Source organism: Thunnus maccoyii, chromosome 5 (assembly GCF_910596095.1).
Source record: "Thunnus maccoyii chromosome 5, fThuMac1.1, whole genome shotgun sequence".
In the NCBI taxonomy this organism is placed as follows: domain Eukaryota; kingdom Metazoa; phylum Chordata; class Actinopteri; order Scombriformes; family Scombridae; genus Thunnus; species Thunnus maccoyii.
Window position 1 is genome coordinate 15,388,973 of NC_056537.1, and position 16,990 is coordinate 15,405,962.

Genomic DNA, 16,990 nt, shown 5'->3' on the forward strand with positions numbered 1-16,990 from the left:
TTCCTTTCCTTTCCTTTCCTTTCCTTTCCTTTTCTTTCCTTTCCTGTCCTTTCCTGTCCTTTCCTTTCCTTTCCTTTCCTTTCCTTTCCTTTCCTTTCCTTTCCTTTCCTTTCCTTTCCTTTCCTTTCCTTTCCTCTCCTTTCCTTTCCTTTCCTTTCCTTTCCTTTCCTCCTCTCCTCTCCCATCCTTACAGCATCTCTTTTTCCAGCTGTGCAGTCCCCACCACTCATCAAATTGAAGCATTAGATGTGGATGTTATAATGCCTGACAGCTTATTAAATCCACCTAGTTTCATTATCTCAATTATTTTTTTTATTCCCGAACACTAAATTTTCTCATGAGTAACCCGGGATGTTTAGCCAAAGGCTTTTTAAAAAAGCCCAATCTATAAATGTCATAGTGTCTCAAAAAAAAAAACCACATACTGCACATTTCTGGACTTAGTAATAACGACAACAATAACAACACACCCAATGTTAGCACACTGGAGGGCACAAATGGTTACTAATGATTACTCATAATCTGCTTGGGAAATGTGAGTGTTGAAAATGTCATACACGCACATTACAGCATCCCTGCGACAGCCATTCGACTATTACTGCAGCGGCGAAGCAGCGCAGCTCTATAACTCCCCCAGGCTCATTTCTGCTGCTACTCCTCACATCCTGTCACCTTTTAATGAACACAGGGGCACATGTTCAGATGCCCCCCCACTCCGTACAGCCCTGCCAGTCCCACTAACTCCTGACCTCTAACCTCTCACCCTCTTTCCCATGGACTGTAACCATGGAGACGGACAACCCTCATAGCCTTCCTCTCCAAAAGACGTGTGTACACTTTAACCCACCTTCTCTGTAATCTGTGTATCTCCCTGTCCTTTACTTGTGTGAACTGAAATTGATGGTTGTTGTTGTTGTTGTTGTTGTTGTTGTTGTTGTTGTTGTTGTGGAGGAGGGTTGACCGTTATACCAGGTTGCAGTGTGGTGCCAGTGTTCACCTGTGCTTTACATCCATCTGTGGCTTCTCTCTGATCCCCATCAACCTGTTATCTAACGTGTACTGCACTAACATTGTAGCACTTGAACTGCGTCCACTGTCTATCACATTGGGAGATAAGGTAACCGTGTTTTTACTAGATGCAGTAAAAGTAATTTTTTCACTCATTAAGCACTTAAATCCAATAAAGCGTTGGCAAGGTCATACCTATCTCCCTCCGGGCACTGAGAAGGCTCTAAGCTTAGACATCCTGCTACCAGGCATCTGTCTGATAAACTGTCTAATAACTGGTCATCTTTAATAGACCTAGCCGTTGAGGACTGTGTGTTAAATTGCCTGGAGAAAGGAGGCAGTAGTGTGCTTATGAACGTGGTGGATATATGGATTACTGTCTGAAAGCTCTGCCTGAAGATGATGGCTGCTGATCTCGGGAAAACCAGCTTTATACCCTAGTGCTTGTGTCTTGAGAAGTTCATATTTTTAAAAAAAAAAAACCCTCAAGGTTGTCATTTATTGTCCATAAAGCTGTTTTTGATAGCTGCTGTCTGCACAAGTTTTTCTTCTGTCCAGCAGTAGAAAATAGATTAACTTTTCACTGCAGTAAAAACTGTTTTCTCAGTAGTTTGTGAGCCAGTAAAAACTACTGGCATTAGATTAAAATAAGAAATTATTATGAAGGTATTTTTAACCAGGAGAGACAGGGGACGACCTTCTGACTCGAACCAGTAATACGCTCCTAAAGCCAACAGATAGCTGCAAAATCATTTCCTGTTTGAGATTCTCTTGAGATCAGCAGCCTTCAATTTCTGTAATGATACTGGGCCTCATTTATCAAACAGGTTACCCACCCCACACGATCAATCTCCATGTTTAAGGATTTATTGGATTTAAGGTTCAATACTATCATTTTTCAAGATTGAACTTATGTATTTAACATCAGCAACAGTCATGGCACAATCTGGGAAAAATAGCTGTAGTGAATTGACATAAACCATTTTTCAAACGGATGCATTGAGATTGGTGAATTATATTTACGTTATACTATACCTCCGAGATGAAAAACTGTCAGTGATGATGTTTCTTTTGTAAATCACTTTTACTTTCAGTGGAGTTCAGTCAGTCACAGGATTGATATCTGAATGTTGTATATTCCTGTAAATACTCTTGGTAATTTATGACCCCGTTTATTTATATGTTCTTACTTTTAATAAACAGTAAAGATGTTAACCTTGTGCTTGGCTCGATAAATGAGGCCCATGTCTCCTGTGTTGACCGTTGCTCCAGCAGTGTCATCCATGCTGTTGTTGTGATTGATGACTTATCCACATGCACTGTCAGGTCAATTGGTCAGAATGAAATGTGAAAGGTGACCTTCAAAGGGACAGGATGCAAGTGTAGCACCCCTGATCCCACGCTTACACACCAGACGACAGTGTCTCCTATGCCTCGTATTTTGTGCCTCCCGGAGCAGCAGCACAATGCATATTAATGAAATGTAGTCATGTCACCAGAGGGCACTACTGTGCTTTATTTTTGATCATCACTGCTTTCAGAGCAGATATGACATTTTAAACCTAAAACCAGTTTTGAGAGGAAATTTGAGGTGATAACTGCACTTCCGTATGAACACGTAAATTAAGTATGCCTTAATTTCTGTACCTTGTACTTTGTTTGGAGGTTGATATGATTAGATTGGCCTTATGATCCTTTCTACTGTGGCACAGGTATTTCACTACTTCCTGTCTACTGTTATTGATGCTGGTGGTGATCAAATGACAAGTAAATCTTCATAAAATAAAAAATCACAGATTAACATCTGAAAAATAGAATGTAATCAATGTTTTACAGGGACAGATGCACTTATATGTAACCAAATGTTTCTTTGGATGACTTCCCAAATGAGTCGATTATTTGCTCATGAGGCACTCCAGTACAAGCCGTCCTCCCGTTGCCCTAAGTTGCTACCACTGAATTGCCTTGTATAGAACCTCTCAAGCCCCAAATGCCTAAATGAATGAGAGAATGAGAACTAAATGACCAGCATCCACACACTGTTTCCGCTAGTGAATGCTGGCAGCTGTAGTATTGGTCCTCAAGACCCAAAGGAGTGACTTTCTGGTTTTCCAACCTCCACAGGCTCCTTGTAAATTCTTCTTCTCCTCCTCCTCTTCCCCCCCCCCGCTCTCCTCTCCCCATCCCCTCTCTTTCTACACACTGGACTCCAGACCTTTTCATCCACCTGCCTCTCACTTGGCCTGGAAAACTAGACCTGCCCCTTCACACACTCTACTGATCTGTCTCACCTCCTTGGCCATGTGGTTGCTCAATCTATTTTCCTGTGTGTGTGTGTTGTGTCTGTCTTTCTCACACTCTTTGGTCTTTTTCTCCTCTGCCTATCGTTACTCTCCCTCTCTACGCCCTCTGTCTGCTGTGGTACCTCCCCACTCTGTCTCACTCTCTGTTAGTGGGGCAGTGTCAGGGGGTCAGAAGGGGGCAGCAACTGGGCATGGGGATGATGGGGGGGGGCCTTATCGCAGCGACAGCGTGAAGAGCATGATGACAGAGGGAGTGAAGGCCGGGAGGTGGCAGACCGTCCAGGGCCACATGCAGTCTGGAGGACTGAGACCCAGCAAGTGAGTTCAGAACTGGGCAGAAAAAACGCGAACATTTCAGTCACGGTTCAGCAGAATAAACATGTCAATACTATGCAAATATACGTTTTTACCTCAGCAGCAGCTATTATTAGATGAATGAATCAGTTCTGAGTAGAAACAGGAAGGTAGGTGAAGTTCAGCAGGAAGGAAAGTGCAGCTTGGGGTGTCAAGGTGAGCTTGTGGGCACATATCAAGGTGTTAGCTCTGGGGAAATGTGAACTCTCGTCATCATGAGAAGATAACAATAGCTGCCCGAGCTGTATCACACTGACTCAAACCGTCAGCTGACACAGCCGGCCCACCTTCACAGTAGAGTCTACTGTATGAATCTGCACAAAAATATGATTTATTTATGTGAGGAACTGCATCGCCTGCAAGTGTGTCTTTCCAAACTCCAACACAGAAATAGTCTCATTTTCACACACACTGACTGAAATAATGCGTCACGCCCTGCCGGCCCTCCTTTTAATTAAGATTTAGGCTGAAATGTGAACTGCATGTTGGTCTCCGACTGCATGTATCTCATAGCCATGACGTATGACATGATTTAGGGTCTATATTCAGAGCGTTGTAAATGAGGCAGTTAATTTTCGGTTCTTCATTTTTTTTCGCACCTTCCTTTGGCACCTCGTGCCTGTGATTTCTTCCTCCACAACACATTTACGCTCATCACTACCTCACTCCTCAGTCCCTCCTTCTCTCCTCTTCTCATCTTTCTTTTTGCCCCCTGTCTATAATTGGATTCTATTTTCAGGCTGCTATAAGTGTCTGTGTCTCTTGTGTTTGTGTCTCGCACCCCATTTTCTGTCTCTCCTCCATCGTCACCCTCTGCTCTTATCGCTCCCATCGCTCTCTCCATCTTTCTGTCGCTGTGTAAAGCCACTCCTCATATTCTCCTTTTCTACTGTGTTTGCCCATGAAATATTTCGTTTCTGCAAAACCCTCAAATACCCTTTTTTATCTTTTTTTTGTGACAGTTAAATATGATTGATAGCACGCTAAAAGCCTCATGCAAAATTGTGTTAGATGAAGTAATGCAAAACGGAGTAAACTGCACGTAACTGATGTGAAAAGCTCTCTCATGACCTAATTCTGGTAGTCTGGGTTACACAGCGATCTGAGAGAGAAGAGGATATATTTAGTGAGTGGAAAAATATAAAAGAGATTATGCAAGATTCTGTAAGGCTCACAAAACACAGAAATGATGTAAGAATAAGTAAGTAATAACGTGTCACACACCTTTATGTAGATGTGACTACTAAAACATTTTTAAGAAAGGCAATGAGCCAATTAAACCACATTTATCAAGGGGAGGAGTGGAAAATGAGAGGCTGACAGAGGGAGGGAGTCATACTGTAGGACTTGGTTGGCTGTTGGGATGTCTCTGGAGGTACAGCATGTATTTAAAAGACGAAAAAGACTTAGAGAGAAAGAAGGAGAGGCTATCAGAGATGGAAAAAGTTGACTGACGAATAGAGGAAATGGGGATCTCTCATCAGACCAAAAAACCTTTATCAGGAAGGCCTGGAAGCTGCAAAACCTCGACGCACACGCCTCGACGCGGTCACGTGGCACAGAACCGCTCCACACCCGTGCGGACAGTGCACATTCGACCGCTGCCCACTCGAAACGCACCCTCATGCAAACAGCACGCTCAGACCGCGCAGACACGCAAGGTGCATGCACATCTGACGCAGACGCACAGGGCAAGCTCACAGTTGGCACACTGCTGCCCGCCGCCGCCCTATGAGCAGTACACAGCACACAGCGATCACTCAGGCTGCACCTTCTACTGCTATTTCTGCTACTGCTGTTACTGCTGCTGCCTCACGTTGCTCTCTTTCTCTCTCCTCCTCCTCTTGTCTCCACCTCCCCACGCTCCTCCCTCTGAATCCTTCTCCACTTTGTCGTCAAATACCACCCTTCCTCCTTCCTCCTCCTCCTCCCCCTCACGATCATCAACTTCCTGTTTGGATGAACTTTCCTGTCTCTATCCTGATGTCAACCTGACTTCTTCTGATGTGTCTTCCTACTGCCCTGTGCCACCTTGTGTCATCTCTGATGATTCTTTCCCTCTCTTCTACGTCTCATCTCCTGACCTCACTACTTCTGACCAACTCACCTCCTCTTGCCACGGCTCCTCTTCTACATCTACTGTGTCTTCTTCTTCCTCTTCTTCTTCTTCTTCTTCTTCCTCTTCTGACCCCTTTTCCCCTCTCCACCATCCTGTCCTCTGCCGGCCGTGGCCTTCTTCGCGCTCTCTTTCCTCCCTGCTCCTCTGCCCTCCTAGCTTTGGGGATCCAGTCTTATCCTATGCATCCACTTTGGAGCACATCCCCTCTGGGCCGGCCCGGCCTAGGACACTGCTGCGCCAGCAGAGCCTCCAGCAGCCCCTCATCCACCCATCAGGCCCTGGTCTCGGCCATCCCCCCACAACATCCCAGAGTTTGGGACAATTACACACGGCACCTGGACAGCCTGGGGGAGGTGGGGGTGCTGGGAAAGGAGAGGGAGGTGGCAGCGGTGGTGAGGGTGGGGGTGCAGGTACACGAGGTGGTCCCCGGGGTGCACGGGGCAGCCCAGCAGGAGCAGGTGCCTCTCGCTATAGGGGAGGTGGAGCAGGAGGGCGCTCACGTGCCAGTCCTGGCAGCTGGGATTACATGATGGATCAGATCCGGAATCGCGGCCTGGACGTCAAGTCCTTCCTGTGAGTCTCCACCACTCTTCATTTGAATGTTTGTGGAGTCGTTTGTAGAGTTGCCTGCTTAGACCTCTGTTTCTATCTGTGTCTTAGTATGCTTGCATAGGTCTTTTATACATTAGTTTAAGGTATCTCTTTGTTTTCATCTGCAATGCTTAATTTCTCAGAATCAAATTGTTTATGATGTACAGTACATATGTTTAATTACTAACTAATCTGTCTTTACTTTTACCTTTGTCAATTACTGTTCCATGTCTCTTCTTTGGGTGGTTTTCTTTCAGTTTGTATCTGATATCCAGGGAAGGATATTACTTCTGTCAGAGTGCTTGTGTGCATACATATATATTGTATGTGTGTGTAATGTAGGCGTGTGTTTGTGTTTATGGTTCATGGCTGTATGAGAAAGTTTAGACATTGTTTGCACAATAACTTCTAGTTGCAAGTTAATATTTATAATTTAATGTTATATACAGTTACAAAGGCAATTAAGTCCAAGTTAATGATAATCATGCTAATTTATGATGATGAAGTTGAAAGTACATGAGCCACAGGTTGGCATATTTGGAAAAATCTATAATATAAATGTTAATGGGGTAGAGTTTTAAATGTAAATAAGCTGTTGTCTTTTATCTCTAAGCCTTGTGTAGGAGATGGATTAACATCTCATTTTATCAAGACACTGTAGGTCACTCACTGATATTAACAAGAATAGATTTTGTTTATTAGATTTTGTACATCTGGTTACCTCATATATTTTATGATCATTTAAATCTCAACCGAAACCGAATGTTTAATGAATCAATACATCATGAGCAATGATCATTTTCCACATTTGTTCACATGGATGAACAGAGCTGATGAATCGAAATGAGTGAGTTGAGATCTGTTAAAAAATAAATTCTCTCCTAATTCTAAAACGAATTACATCATGTGCATGAGAAATGGCAGGGAAGTTGCGACATATTGTAGGCTATTTCCATCCCATTCTGTGATAAATTGTTCAATGTTTACGGTGTATGCTCCGCTAAACAGTAACATCTGTTTGGATGGCATTCAGCCTGTCCTCTGCAATTGTCTTTACAGGACAGAGCCAGTGGTGCTAGTTCATTAAATGCATGAGATGGTGGCATGAAAAGTCACAATATATTTTATATTCACACCATCCCATTCAATTACATGATGTTATTTCGGAGCCATCCTTTGGAATGACTGTTAAATATCCTGCTTAGGAGACAAACTAGTAAGCCTAATCCATATTTCATGAGTATTTGCAGCTAAAATGGCACCTCTTTTTTCTGGTGTCACTGTAACTTTTACGCTAGTAGTAACTGTGTGTCTGTTTTGCTGCTAGCCTGCTGACATGTGTGTCACTGTGTGTACATCACACAGTCCACGTGTCACTGCACATCAGTATAAGAACAGGGGTTAAGCAGCTGTGTGTAGATTTGTGTTAACCCTGAAGCATTGATCTTGTGTCACCAGCACCATTACTTCTACGACATATTGTTACTTCAGGCCAGAAGAGGAGGGCGGGAGGGGGGAGGTGATGAAGGGATGAGGAAGGACACTGCCAAGGTACAACATGTGTTTAATGTCCATTTACACTGAATCTATTTTTACACCATTAGCTTTTCTTTTTTATGTGCGTTAGAGCTTCTCTGGGCATTTGAGCACGACACAGCTGAACTAATGCCACTGGCTAACTGAACATTAGCAATGTAGCACATGCAACCCACCAAGGTCATCGAGAATATTGCCCATAATAGTCAACTGTAGCACTCATCATTGTAAATGTGAAATTGAGGTCATTGTTGTTGTATTTCCTTCCCTGCAACAGCAACATCTCATATGATTTATGATAGAGCGGTCCAGTAATAGACATGACCCATTGTTCAAGCCAGTATATTTCAATCTTGGCCAGATTCCCTATCTGGGTGAATCATTGCTGAGTGAATGTGTTGATGTCATTGACACAGATATCTAGCCTTTGAAACCATTTGACCAAATGGATCTCTTTGAAGATTGGTCTTCATGCTTTTTGGCTTAAAATCAATAATTTATCCTGATGTCGTTAATGTCTGTTCCCTCTCTCGCCTCCATTTCAGTAATGTTCAGCACATTGATTGAAGTGTTTGACCAATATTCTTGAGTGTAAATGTCCATACTTAACAGGTGATGGGAGAAGAGGGATCCAATAACCATTATACTTATAATATCAATACAAGCACTATAACATTATGTATTATAGACAGTGATTCCCAACCAGAGGTACTTCAGCAGTTGCGAGAGGGAAAGATTGTGGAGTAGCGCAATTAATTTGAAAAAAATAGAAATTACAATTAGATTAAAAAGTTAGCTCTCAGTTAGCTGCAACACCTTAACACCACATGTTGCAATTGACTGTATGAAAACTAGATAGCAAACAAGCAGAGAAGATGAAACAGTAAATGGATAAAATGTTGAAATAGTTAGCTAAAAGTAATGGATTAAAGGTTGAAATGTCCCACCTAAACATTGACAGTTCAATTGTTTGAGAAAAATATAAAAATAAAATATACTTTTATATAATTAACTTAAAGGGCTATGAGGTTGTGTTAGACACTATAGATGTACAAAAGGGAGACTATTAAACAGGGCTTTATGGTGCTACAAGAAGAGCTTTCAGTGGTGTGTAAGAAAGATGAAATTGTGAAGTTCAGGGTGATATCTTTCCACAAGCTGTCAGGATCATATTTTCTTAGCTGAGGTATTGTAACGGCGTCAGGGGCTTAAGCTATAGAACCGTGGGTGTGTGTGACAGGAAGGAGGGAGTGATGAGGAAGCAGAGAATTAAGAGTAGAGGGATAGGGATGAGGGGGAAAGGGGAGGATTTGAAGAGGGAACCGTAGCAGAATAGAGACGACGAAATGAGAAGAGTGCAACACGGAGAGTGAGAGAGCAGTGACCCAGAAAACGGTGACACACAGCGAGCACCTCAAGATACTGTGTCACTCAAATAGAAACAATTAGTCCAGATCTTCTTAATGAGGCTTAATTAAATCTTAACTCTGGAGAAAGACGACAGGCATGTTCGATGGGAAAGGTGAGTCTGGAGGGAAAGCAGAAGGCAGGTTAAATAACTAGATAAATTACTGCGTGTGGGTGGAGTGTTTGGTGAGTGTGTGTGTGTGTGCTCGTACATACCTTTCACATGTGTGGAAGCTGGTGTGCAAGCTGCTGAATATCACATCCATTAACAGTCATTAACTAATCACCAGCAGTTCCCTTTCATTATTTGTTGTCTGCGTGATGTGAACACAGCCTGCACCTGTTGTCAGCACCACTTCATTAAAATCATTATATTATTATTAACTTGGCCTTTCAGTGTAAGGTTTCTCTATAATATCCTTCCCTGGACAAAGTGTTTACTGCTGGGGTGTTACGTGGTGTTTTCCCTTTATGACAATTTTCTCTGTTGACTGCTTCCTCTGTTTACTCTCATATGATACTGTCCCGCCCGCCGCCTCTTTGCTTCCTGTCCTCGCTATCACCTTAAATGACCTCTCTTTTCTTCTCTCCCCCCTGCACCACACCTTCTTTATGTTCGATTTCCCCCCTATCATTTGCATCTGTTCTCTTTTCTTGCCTCTCTCTCTCTTTCCATCTGTTTCTATCTTTTATCGTATTTTTATGTTTTATGGGGAGCCAGTGAAGGGAAGATGGTGGTCCTGGCTTTGGCCATTGGTGTGGCTGAGCAAGATGACTTTGCCAATATCCCTGACCTGCAGGAAACAGCGCAGGCAGCACCACCATCCAATCAGGAGCCCCCTCCTGAGAAGAGGTACCGGATAACATATGAGAGTGCTTGTTGTGCGGTGAGAGAGAATGAGGTGCAAATGAGAGGATGTGAAGGATATAATATTGAAGAAAAACATGAGATGATTTCAGCATCTAGGTAGAGGAGAGTAGTTTTGTTTTGTAGTGTTTTCAGTGAGTCACTGCACTTAACTGCATAGTGCTACAGACCTCTACCTGAAATAGCACCAGAGCTCTAAACTCTTATATATTACAGAAATAAAAATGAGAGCTGACTACACTACCAAATGTAGAAAAAATGCCCATGATGCTGAAATGAGTTAAGATATAAAGCAATTTAGATGTTAGATGTAAAGCCGTAATGAGCTCATAAATCACAGCAGTGAGATGCTCAGTTGCACCTACTGGTGCTTCAGTCCGTTTTTTATGCTTTTAGGGGTAAATTTTCAGCCAATCGAATAAAACAGTGTTTTCACAAGCCAGTGGTCTCTTTTTTCTGACCATGATAATTATCTTCCGTATTGCAATGACATTCTCCTCCACCATTTTCATCTCTATTTGTTTGTATTTCACTCCTGCCTTACAGAGACCTCCCATTGGTAATTGTCGTTTTTCCTTTTGAATTTTCATGCTTTTATTATCCCAGTCCTTTCTACTCGTGTGTTCTTTTTTTTCCCTCCTGCTCATTAGCTTCCTTCAATCACCCTCTGCTGCTCTGAGAGTTCTGTCTCTGTAGCTCCACCAAGGGCCCAGAGAGCCTCCTCATTATTCCACAACATGTTAGTCACTTACATAAACATGCTGCTAAAAATAAACCTTTTCCTTGCCAGCCACCTTACACCCTAGAAGCCAAAATATTTCCACCAATCCATAAGGATGCACCCCTCATACTCACATCTTCTTATTTCCAAAAGCAATTGGTTTTGCATTCTGTTTAGGAATTGGAGCATTTTTTTTTTTGTGGAACACTTTGACAAACAAGTACAGTGGCAGTGCCATGTGAAACAAACAGCTCAAACCGCACTGTGCTCGTGTTGTTCAATTCAGCCATGGATGGCAGTTGTGATTATTTGCGCCAGTGTGTAACACAACAGAGCCAGAGTGAAATTCTGTGTTTGGTCCAGCCCAAGGCAGATGTGACACACTAGATTTCCTCTGCAGTCCAATTAGGCCGTTTTAACCTCACTTTGATTCTGTGACAAATTGGAGACAATTTGCAGATACATAATAAGACACACACCTTAAAATAAAATGGCAGGGGAGGGTGAACAAATTCTGATTTACTCGTCACACCAATTATTCCTCATTCACAAGTGTTTCATCAATTTGACGCATGATTTAAAACCGGAGCTCTATTACAATGCAGATGGTAACAGTTTTTTCTTATCGTGCATGCACAGCTGCATTATGAGGCTGAACATGCGGGCTGTCCAACTGGAGACATTTTAGTTTCACATATATGTTGAACATTAAATTTTAATCAAAGAGCATCTCAAGCAGGGTTGCTGATGTCTTCAGCACAATGGCAGTTGTTCTCCCCTGAACTAATAAGCAACTTTATTTATCATACAAAATGTGCCTCTACAGCTATGCTAAGTCAACAACAAAGTGAACTTTATTTGACTCCTGGTTTGTCGCCTCATTTTATTCTCCTTCCCCCAAGCACTATGTGGCCTTTTCCCTAAGTCAGCACAGCACTGCATAGAGGTACAAACAAGCATGAAAGTATTCCGAGTAAGAATGTTGCTTTTGTGAACATCAAAACTATCTCTATTGTTCAGGATTAGTGTGAAAGTCGTAGGGCCACCGAGGAGTGCAATTTTCTGTGTAATTTGCTGTGCACATTACATCTGGCTTTTCCAGCTTCTGTGTTCACCTGGAAACCTCCTTAAATGACTTGTGAAATCAACTAATAGACTAAACAGCAAGCAGGAACCGCAGGCTGCTCGGTCCAGCACACGGCCAGGAGGACTCACCTCGATTAACGGTGATTGAGTGCATTGTGGTATTTTCAAGATTAACCTGAGGTTCATTTAATTTCTTTCAGTCAAAACAGAATTACTGGCAGCTTATAGTCTGTGAACAATAGAGAAGTTGGAGGTAAAAAAAACAAAACATTGAACTATAATGAAAGCTTTTGGATGTCTCAGCCCTTTAGTGAGCTCCTGTCTATCCCCGTCCTCTGCTGTAAACTAATTCCACTTGAGCCACTTATTGTTTTGTTTGTTTCATGATAAATGACAATCTCAAATGTATAATGAATGATTTAGCCACACTTTAATTGGTTGCTAAATTTAGAGGCTCAAATAAACGTCATAAATCTACAGTGTATTAGAAATGCAAGGTGTAAGCTTGCTGGGAGTTTATCATTCCCCGTGGTGTTAGTGCTGACTTCACAGATGTCTGACCATGATTTAATCAATCAAGCTCCTGGCATATTGCTCACTCTAAACGGGGCTCTTGAGCCTGCCTCGAGTCGGAGACAAAGCTGCACTTTCATTCTTCCCTCGCCCTCCACACCCCCCATGTATAGCTATATCATCGCAGTCTGTGTATTTACATCAAACATGTCCTTCATGTGCCCATCACTCATCTCCATATCTGCATCCCTTATGTTATACCTCATTAATTTATTAAACATAATTGAACATATGAGCAACATATCACTGGCAAATTATTTGAACCAAACATTAAGCGTCTGAAGCTAATGTGAATAGGTCATGTGACTCTCAAACGCTAACATCATCAGTGCTCACATCAAAGTGAAATCTCTCCACTCGTGATGAATAGCAAAGAGCTCTACACAAGAGATGCTGTATAGTATGTGGTGTTCTGCATTAGTGAAGCAGCCAGCAGTGGAAACTGTACTTAAGTGCAATTTTAGGTACTTGTACTTTAGATCACTATTTCCACTGTATGAAACATTAAACCTTAATCCATTGCAGTGATTTCCAGCCTTTTTGTCTTGGTCCCCTCACACACACAAAAAACAGTGTTGATTTGGGGCCCCTTATCATGAGTTGTTAGCAGTTCCACCAAATATTGATTTCCACTCTAACCTTCTTAAATGGTTTCATTTAAATAAGTGTTGTTTGAAGCCCAAATAGGTAAAATTATCCAATACTTCACAAAAATATCTATGATATATCTATCACACATAGATTCATCAGCATTAACAATCTAATAATAATGTAATTTACTTCTACTTTGATAATTTAAGTACATTTTGCTGATAATATTTCTGTATTTTAACTTAAAGATAACTTCTAAACATAAAAATATATAAAAAATATCAATTACCTCATTAGAATCTTTAAAATGACACACGTTAAACTCCAATTTAAGACGAGCACTTAAGAAACTTTCACCCCTCATCAGATGAATGTGAAAACAGCCTTCTAGTCAAACTCTGCATGTTCATCATTCTGCACAGTGAAGCTCAAACATCCTAGTGAAATTAAAATGAGCAAACACATATTTGAGTGGAAGAGGACTTAAAGTAGGAGTTTTAATGCAGGACTGTTACTTAAAATGGAGTATTTCTACATTATGTACTGTATTAATACATATAATGAGTGGAGTAGAGTGCTTCTTCCACCACTGGAAACAGCAATACTCCTGGTTTTCACTATAGTTAGCTAAAGAATATCAGTCATGGGAACATGTATGTAAAGTACTTAAGGGACAAACAACAACAGAGAGGCTTTTCATTTACCCTTCAGCAGTGTGTTAATGCGTCATTGTTGCTCGGCCATAGTTGAAGGCAAGCCATTCAAACACACTTCTATCCCCACTGGCCATGAGAAGGTGTTATAGTGCGTGATAGTCATTATGCTCCTTCACTGACCTTGCGTGTGCAATCTATGAGATAGAGGTGTTGTGCGTGACCATTTATTTACGAAGTGAGGCAGGGGCAGACTGACAGTACGAACTGAACCATCCTTGGTGGAAGTGATAGAGACTTTCAAACCAAGGTAACACATTTTCAGGAGAGAGAGAGCAGAGAGGGAGGGGATGTTGCACGATGAAATAGCAGAGGAACTCCGTCGGATTACAAAATTGTCTGTTGATTTGATTCTGGGGCCACACATGCTAAGATGTTTATATCCCGGGGATCCATAGGTTGTGGAGCTTAGAAAGCTTAATTAGGATGTTAGAGTGGCTCGTTAATGCCTCATTGATCTTCACTCATACAATTCTGTCGCGATTCAGTGAACCTATACTGTAGGTTCTCCTCCAGTGTTGCTATAAAGAGAAGCCATGAATCCCCGAGAGCTTTGAATCTAGATCTCTCTCTGAGCGGCAAGTGAACGGCCCAATGAGGACGGAGGCTCGGGACAGAAGAGGCGGGATGTATACTTGTGCCACATTAACATTCAATCCACTTGCCTGTGGTCCTTCAATTATTCATCCATGCATGTTACATCATTTTGTGTAAGCCAGTGGAGTTGTTTCTTGTTTTAGAATACATCTTGCAGATATTTATAGATATAGATGTATGTTTCTCTGCCTCAAAGACGTAATGCGCTCAGTGAGATTCTCTGAGAGTCTGTTAATTGCCAACTGGGCTATATTGTGTCATAATTTATGAGCTTATTACATTGCTTAACTTGACATGAAAGGCAAAGACAAACAGCGGATGGCGGTTATGACCTTTTACCTAAATCAATATAAATGTGTGTTTATTTAACATGTGTTTGAGCTCTAACCACATTAGTCTGAGTAGGAGGAGTTTATCCTTTATGTGGTGGAGGATGGTGCATTTAGGCTATAGCATGTAATGCTAGGTCGTCCTGAGGTCACGTACATGTATAGAGAGTACCGTATACATTTTTAGTGGTCGTGTAGGGTCTTGTTTTTTCAGACAATAGAAGAAACCTCCTGTTACAATGCTTCCAGATAATATAATCTATGTGTGTTTGTACATAAACATGTAAACTGATTATGTTATGCTCTGCTAGTCTGACACAGTGCTCCTCCTGTGACAGGGGCTTTACAGGCCCGACTAATCAGCAGAGTCTTCAGGGGGCCTGGTTAAGACTGTCCCCGAGGCTTTGGCTCCCTGTGGCCACCGTGCTCATCCACATCATCACAGGGGGAATGCGGAGATGCATTCAGTTACATGCTAAAAGAGGGGGAGAAGTAAGGCGGAAAAAAAAGTCACAAAGAGAGAGGAGGTAGGGGGGTGTATTCATACATCCATCCATCCATATGTCAGGGGAGGATGAGAGAAAATTCAGAGTGCAAATCCATCTTCCTTCCAAGAGAGCAATAGGGGGGAGTACTTATTGCATTCTGCACATCCATGCGTTATGCGGGGCTGAAGCCAGCACTCTAGCCAGCAGGTACATCCTGGTACACATGCTCATCTCATACATCCACATAGATGGATGGCGTTTGGGGAGACAAGCTATTAGGAGCATTAACCTGGGACTCCTGTGTCCTGCCTCAGAACAGGTGGCACATCTGCAGCAGCCTCCACCTCAGAGGCAATCTATGAATTTAATCGGGATCCAAAACATTTGGTAGGCTCGTGTTTGCAAATTTTAATGGACTTTTAAAATGTTTTGATGATTTCATATCGCTGAAATTGCCTTGAATATGTTTGTTAGTTTAATTGAGCTCTGAGACATGAATGCTAAATTGCAGAGTATTGGGGGGCCATAAAGGGAGGGAGGTAGGGCTCTGAATGGTTATAGATATGGTAAACACTAAGCTCATCTTTGGATTTGAAACTAATCATGTTTGCAATGCTCACAGTGTCTTTCAATATTTCAGAAGGCAACCATACAGGTTAAAAAACATCTGAAATACGGCTTCTAATAAAAGTAAAATAGACATAAAACAGTGTTTTAAAAAATCAGGACCAACATTTGGCACCATCTGAATCACTCTGTGGTTTTTCTTTTTCCATTTGGAGTTCAGTGAAAGAAGCAGACACACAGAAGGCAGTATTTAGCACCTCCCTTGTTGCTTCTTCCTGAAATGGGATTTCAGTAAATGATGCTATTTTAGACTCATTTCCAGTTCCAACACGCAGGAAGTAATTAGTTAACAGTGAAAGCATCCATATTTATATATATATCGCTGCAGAATTTTTTTGGTCGTAGCCTGAGAAGTGAAGCAGCAGGGACGACTGGCTGACTCCAGTGTGAATGTACATGTGTTTCATGTGGATGATGAGTTATGTAAGCAGCGTCGTGCTTCGGCGCTGTGGTTCTGACTGTGTATGATCCTGGGAAGTATGCTGTGGCCCCAGAAGAATGATAGATCTAGTGGGCGGCTATGAAATTGAGCATAGACATTGAAATACATCACTTCATGGTCTCAGGCGAGCGTGCTTGTTTGAGTGTGACATGTTTGCAGAGGGGTGGGGAGTCTGAGTGTCTGAAAAAAAAAAAGGGAGGGGTGGGGGTGGGGGTGGGGGGCTGGGTTGGGCTTTCTTTCTCGCGTCTCTCTCCAGCCTAGAAGTGGAGTGTCTTACCCCCCCCTCCCCCCTTCTTCGAGCTGCTGGCCCTCAGTCAGGTAACAAAACAGGATAGTATCACAGGACGGTGAAACCCAAAGTGGCCCTGCCTGCCTCCATATATGTGTTCATGTGAATGTGTGTGTCTGCGAGGCTCTCACCCGTACCTGTCATATATCCTATACCTTATCTTCTTTGTTCTCAGTGTGTTTGCCTGTTTGCTGCACTCCCTTCCAAACACACCCGTCCTTTGTGCCCACTCCCAACAACCTCTTGTCACACACACCCCAAACCCCCATATGTATGGTCTATGTTTCTAGAGCCGTTGCTATGCCAACAGCCCACTTTCTGTGCCTTAGCTGTGGGAGAATTTGATCT

At 42.3% G+C, this 16,990-nt stretch overlaps 1 protein-coding gene across 6 annotated transcripts in view; it reads left to right on the top strand.

The window, feature by feature from the left end:
* Window positions 1-3,545: 3,545 nt before the first annotated feature.
* The window catches only part of LOC121897036 (rabphilin-3A-like), a 32,400-nt gene continuing 18,955 nt past the window's right edge, over window positions 3,546-16,990 (top strand). For all 6 annotated transcript variants that reach the window (XR_006096169.1, XR_006096171.1, XR_006096167.1 and 3 more), the window contains exons 1-2: window positions 3,546-6,357; window positions 10,040-10,171. Coding sequence is in view for 1 of the 6 variants with exons in the window: in XM_042411286.1 (XP_042267220.1) it covers window positions 5,132-6,357; window positions 10,040-10,171 (1,358 nt within the window). In the remaining 5 variants the exon portion in view is untranslated. The remainder of the gene's footprint in view (window positions 6,358-10,039; window positions 10,172-16,990) is intronic.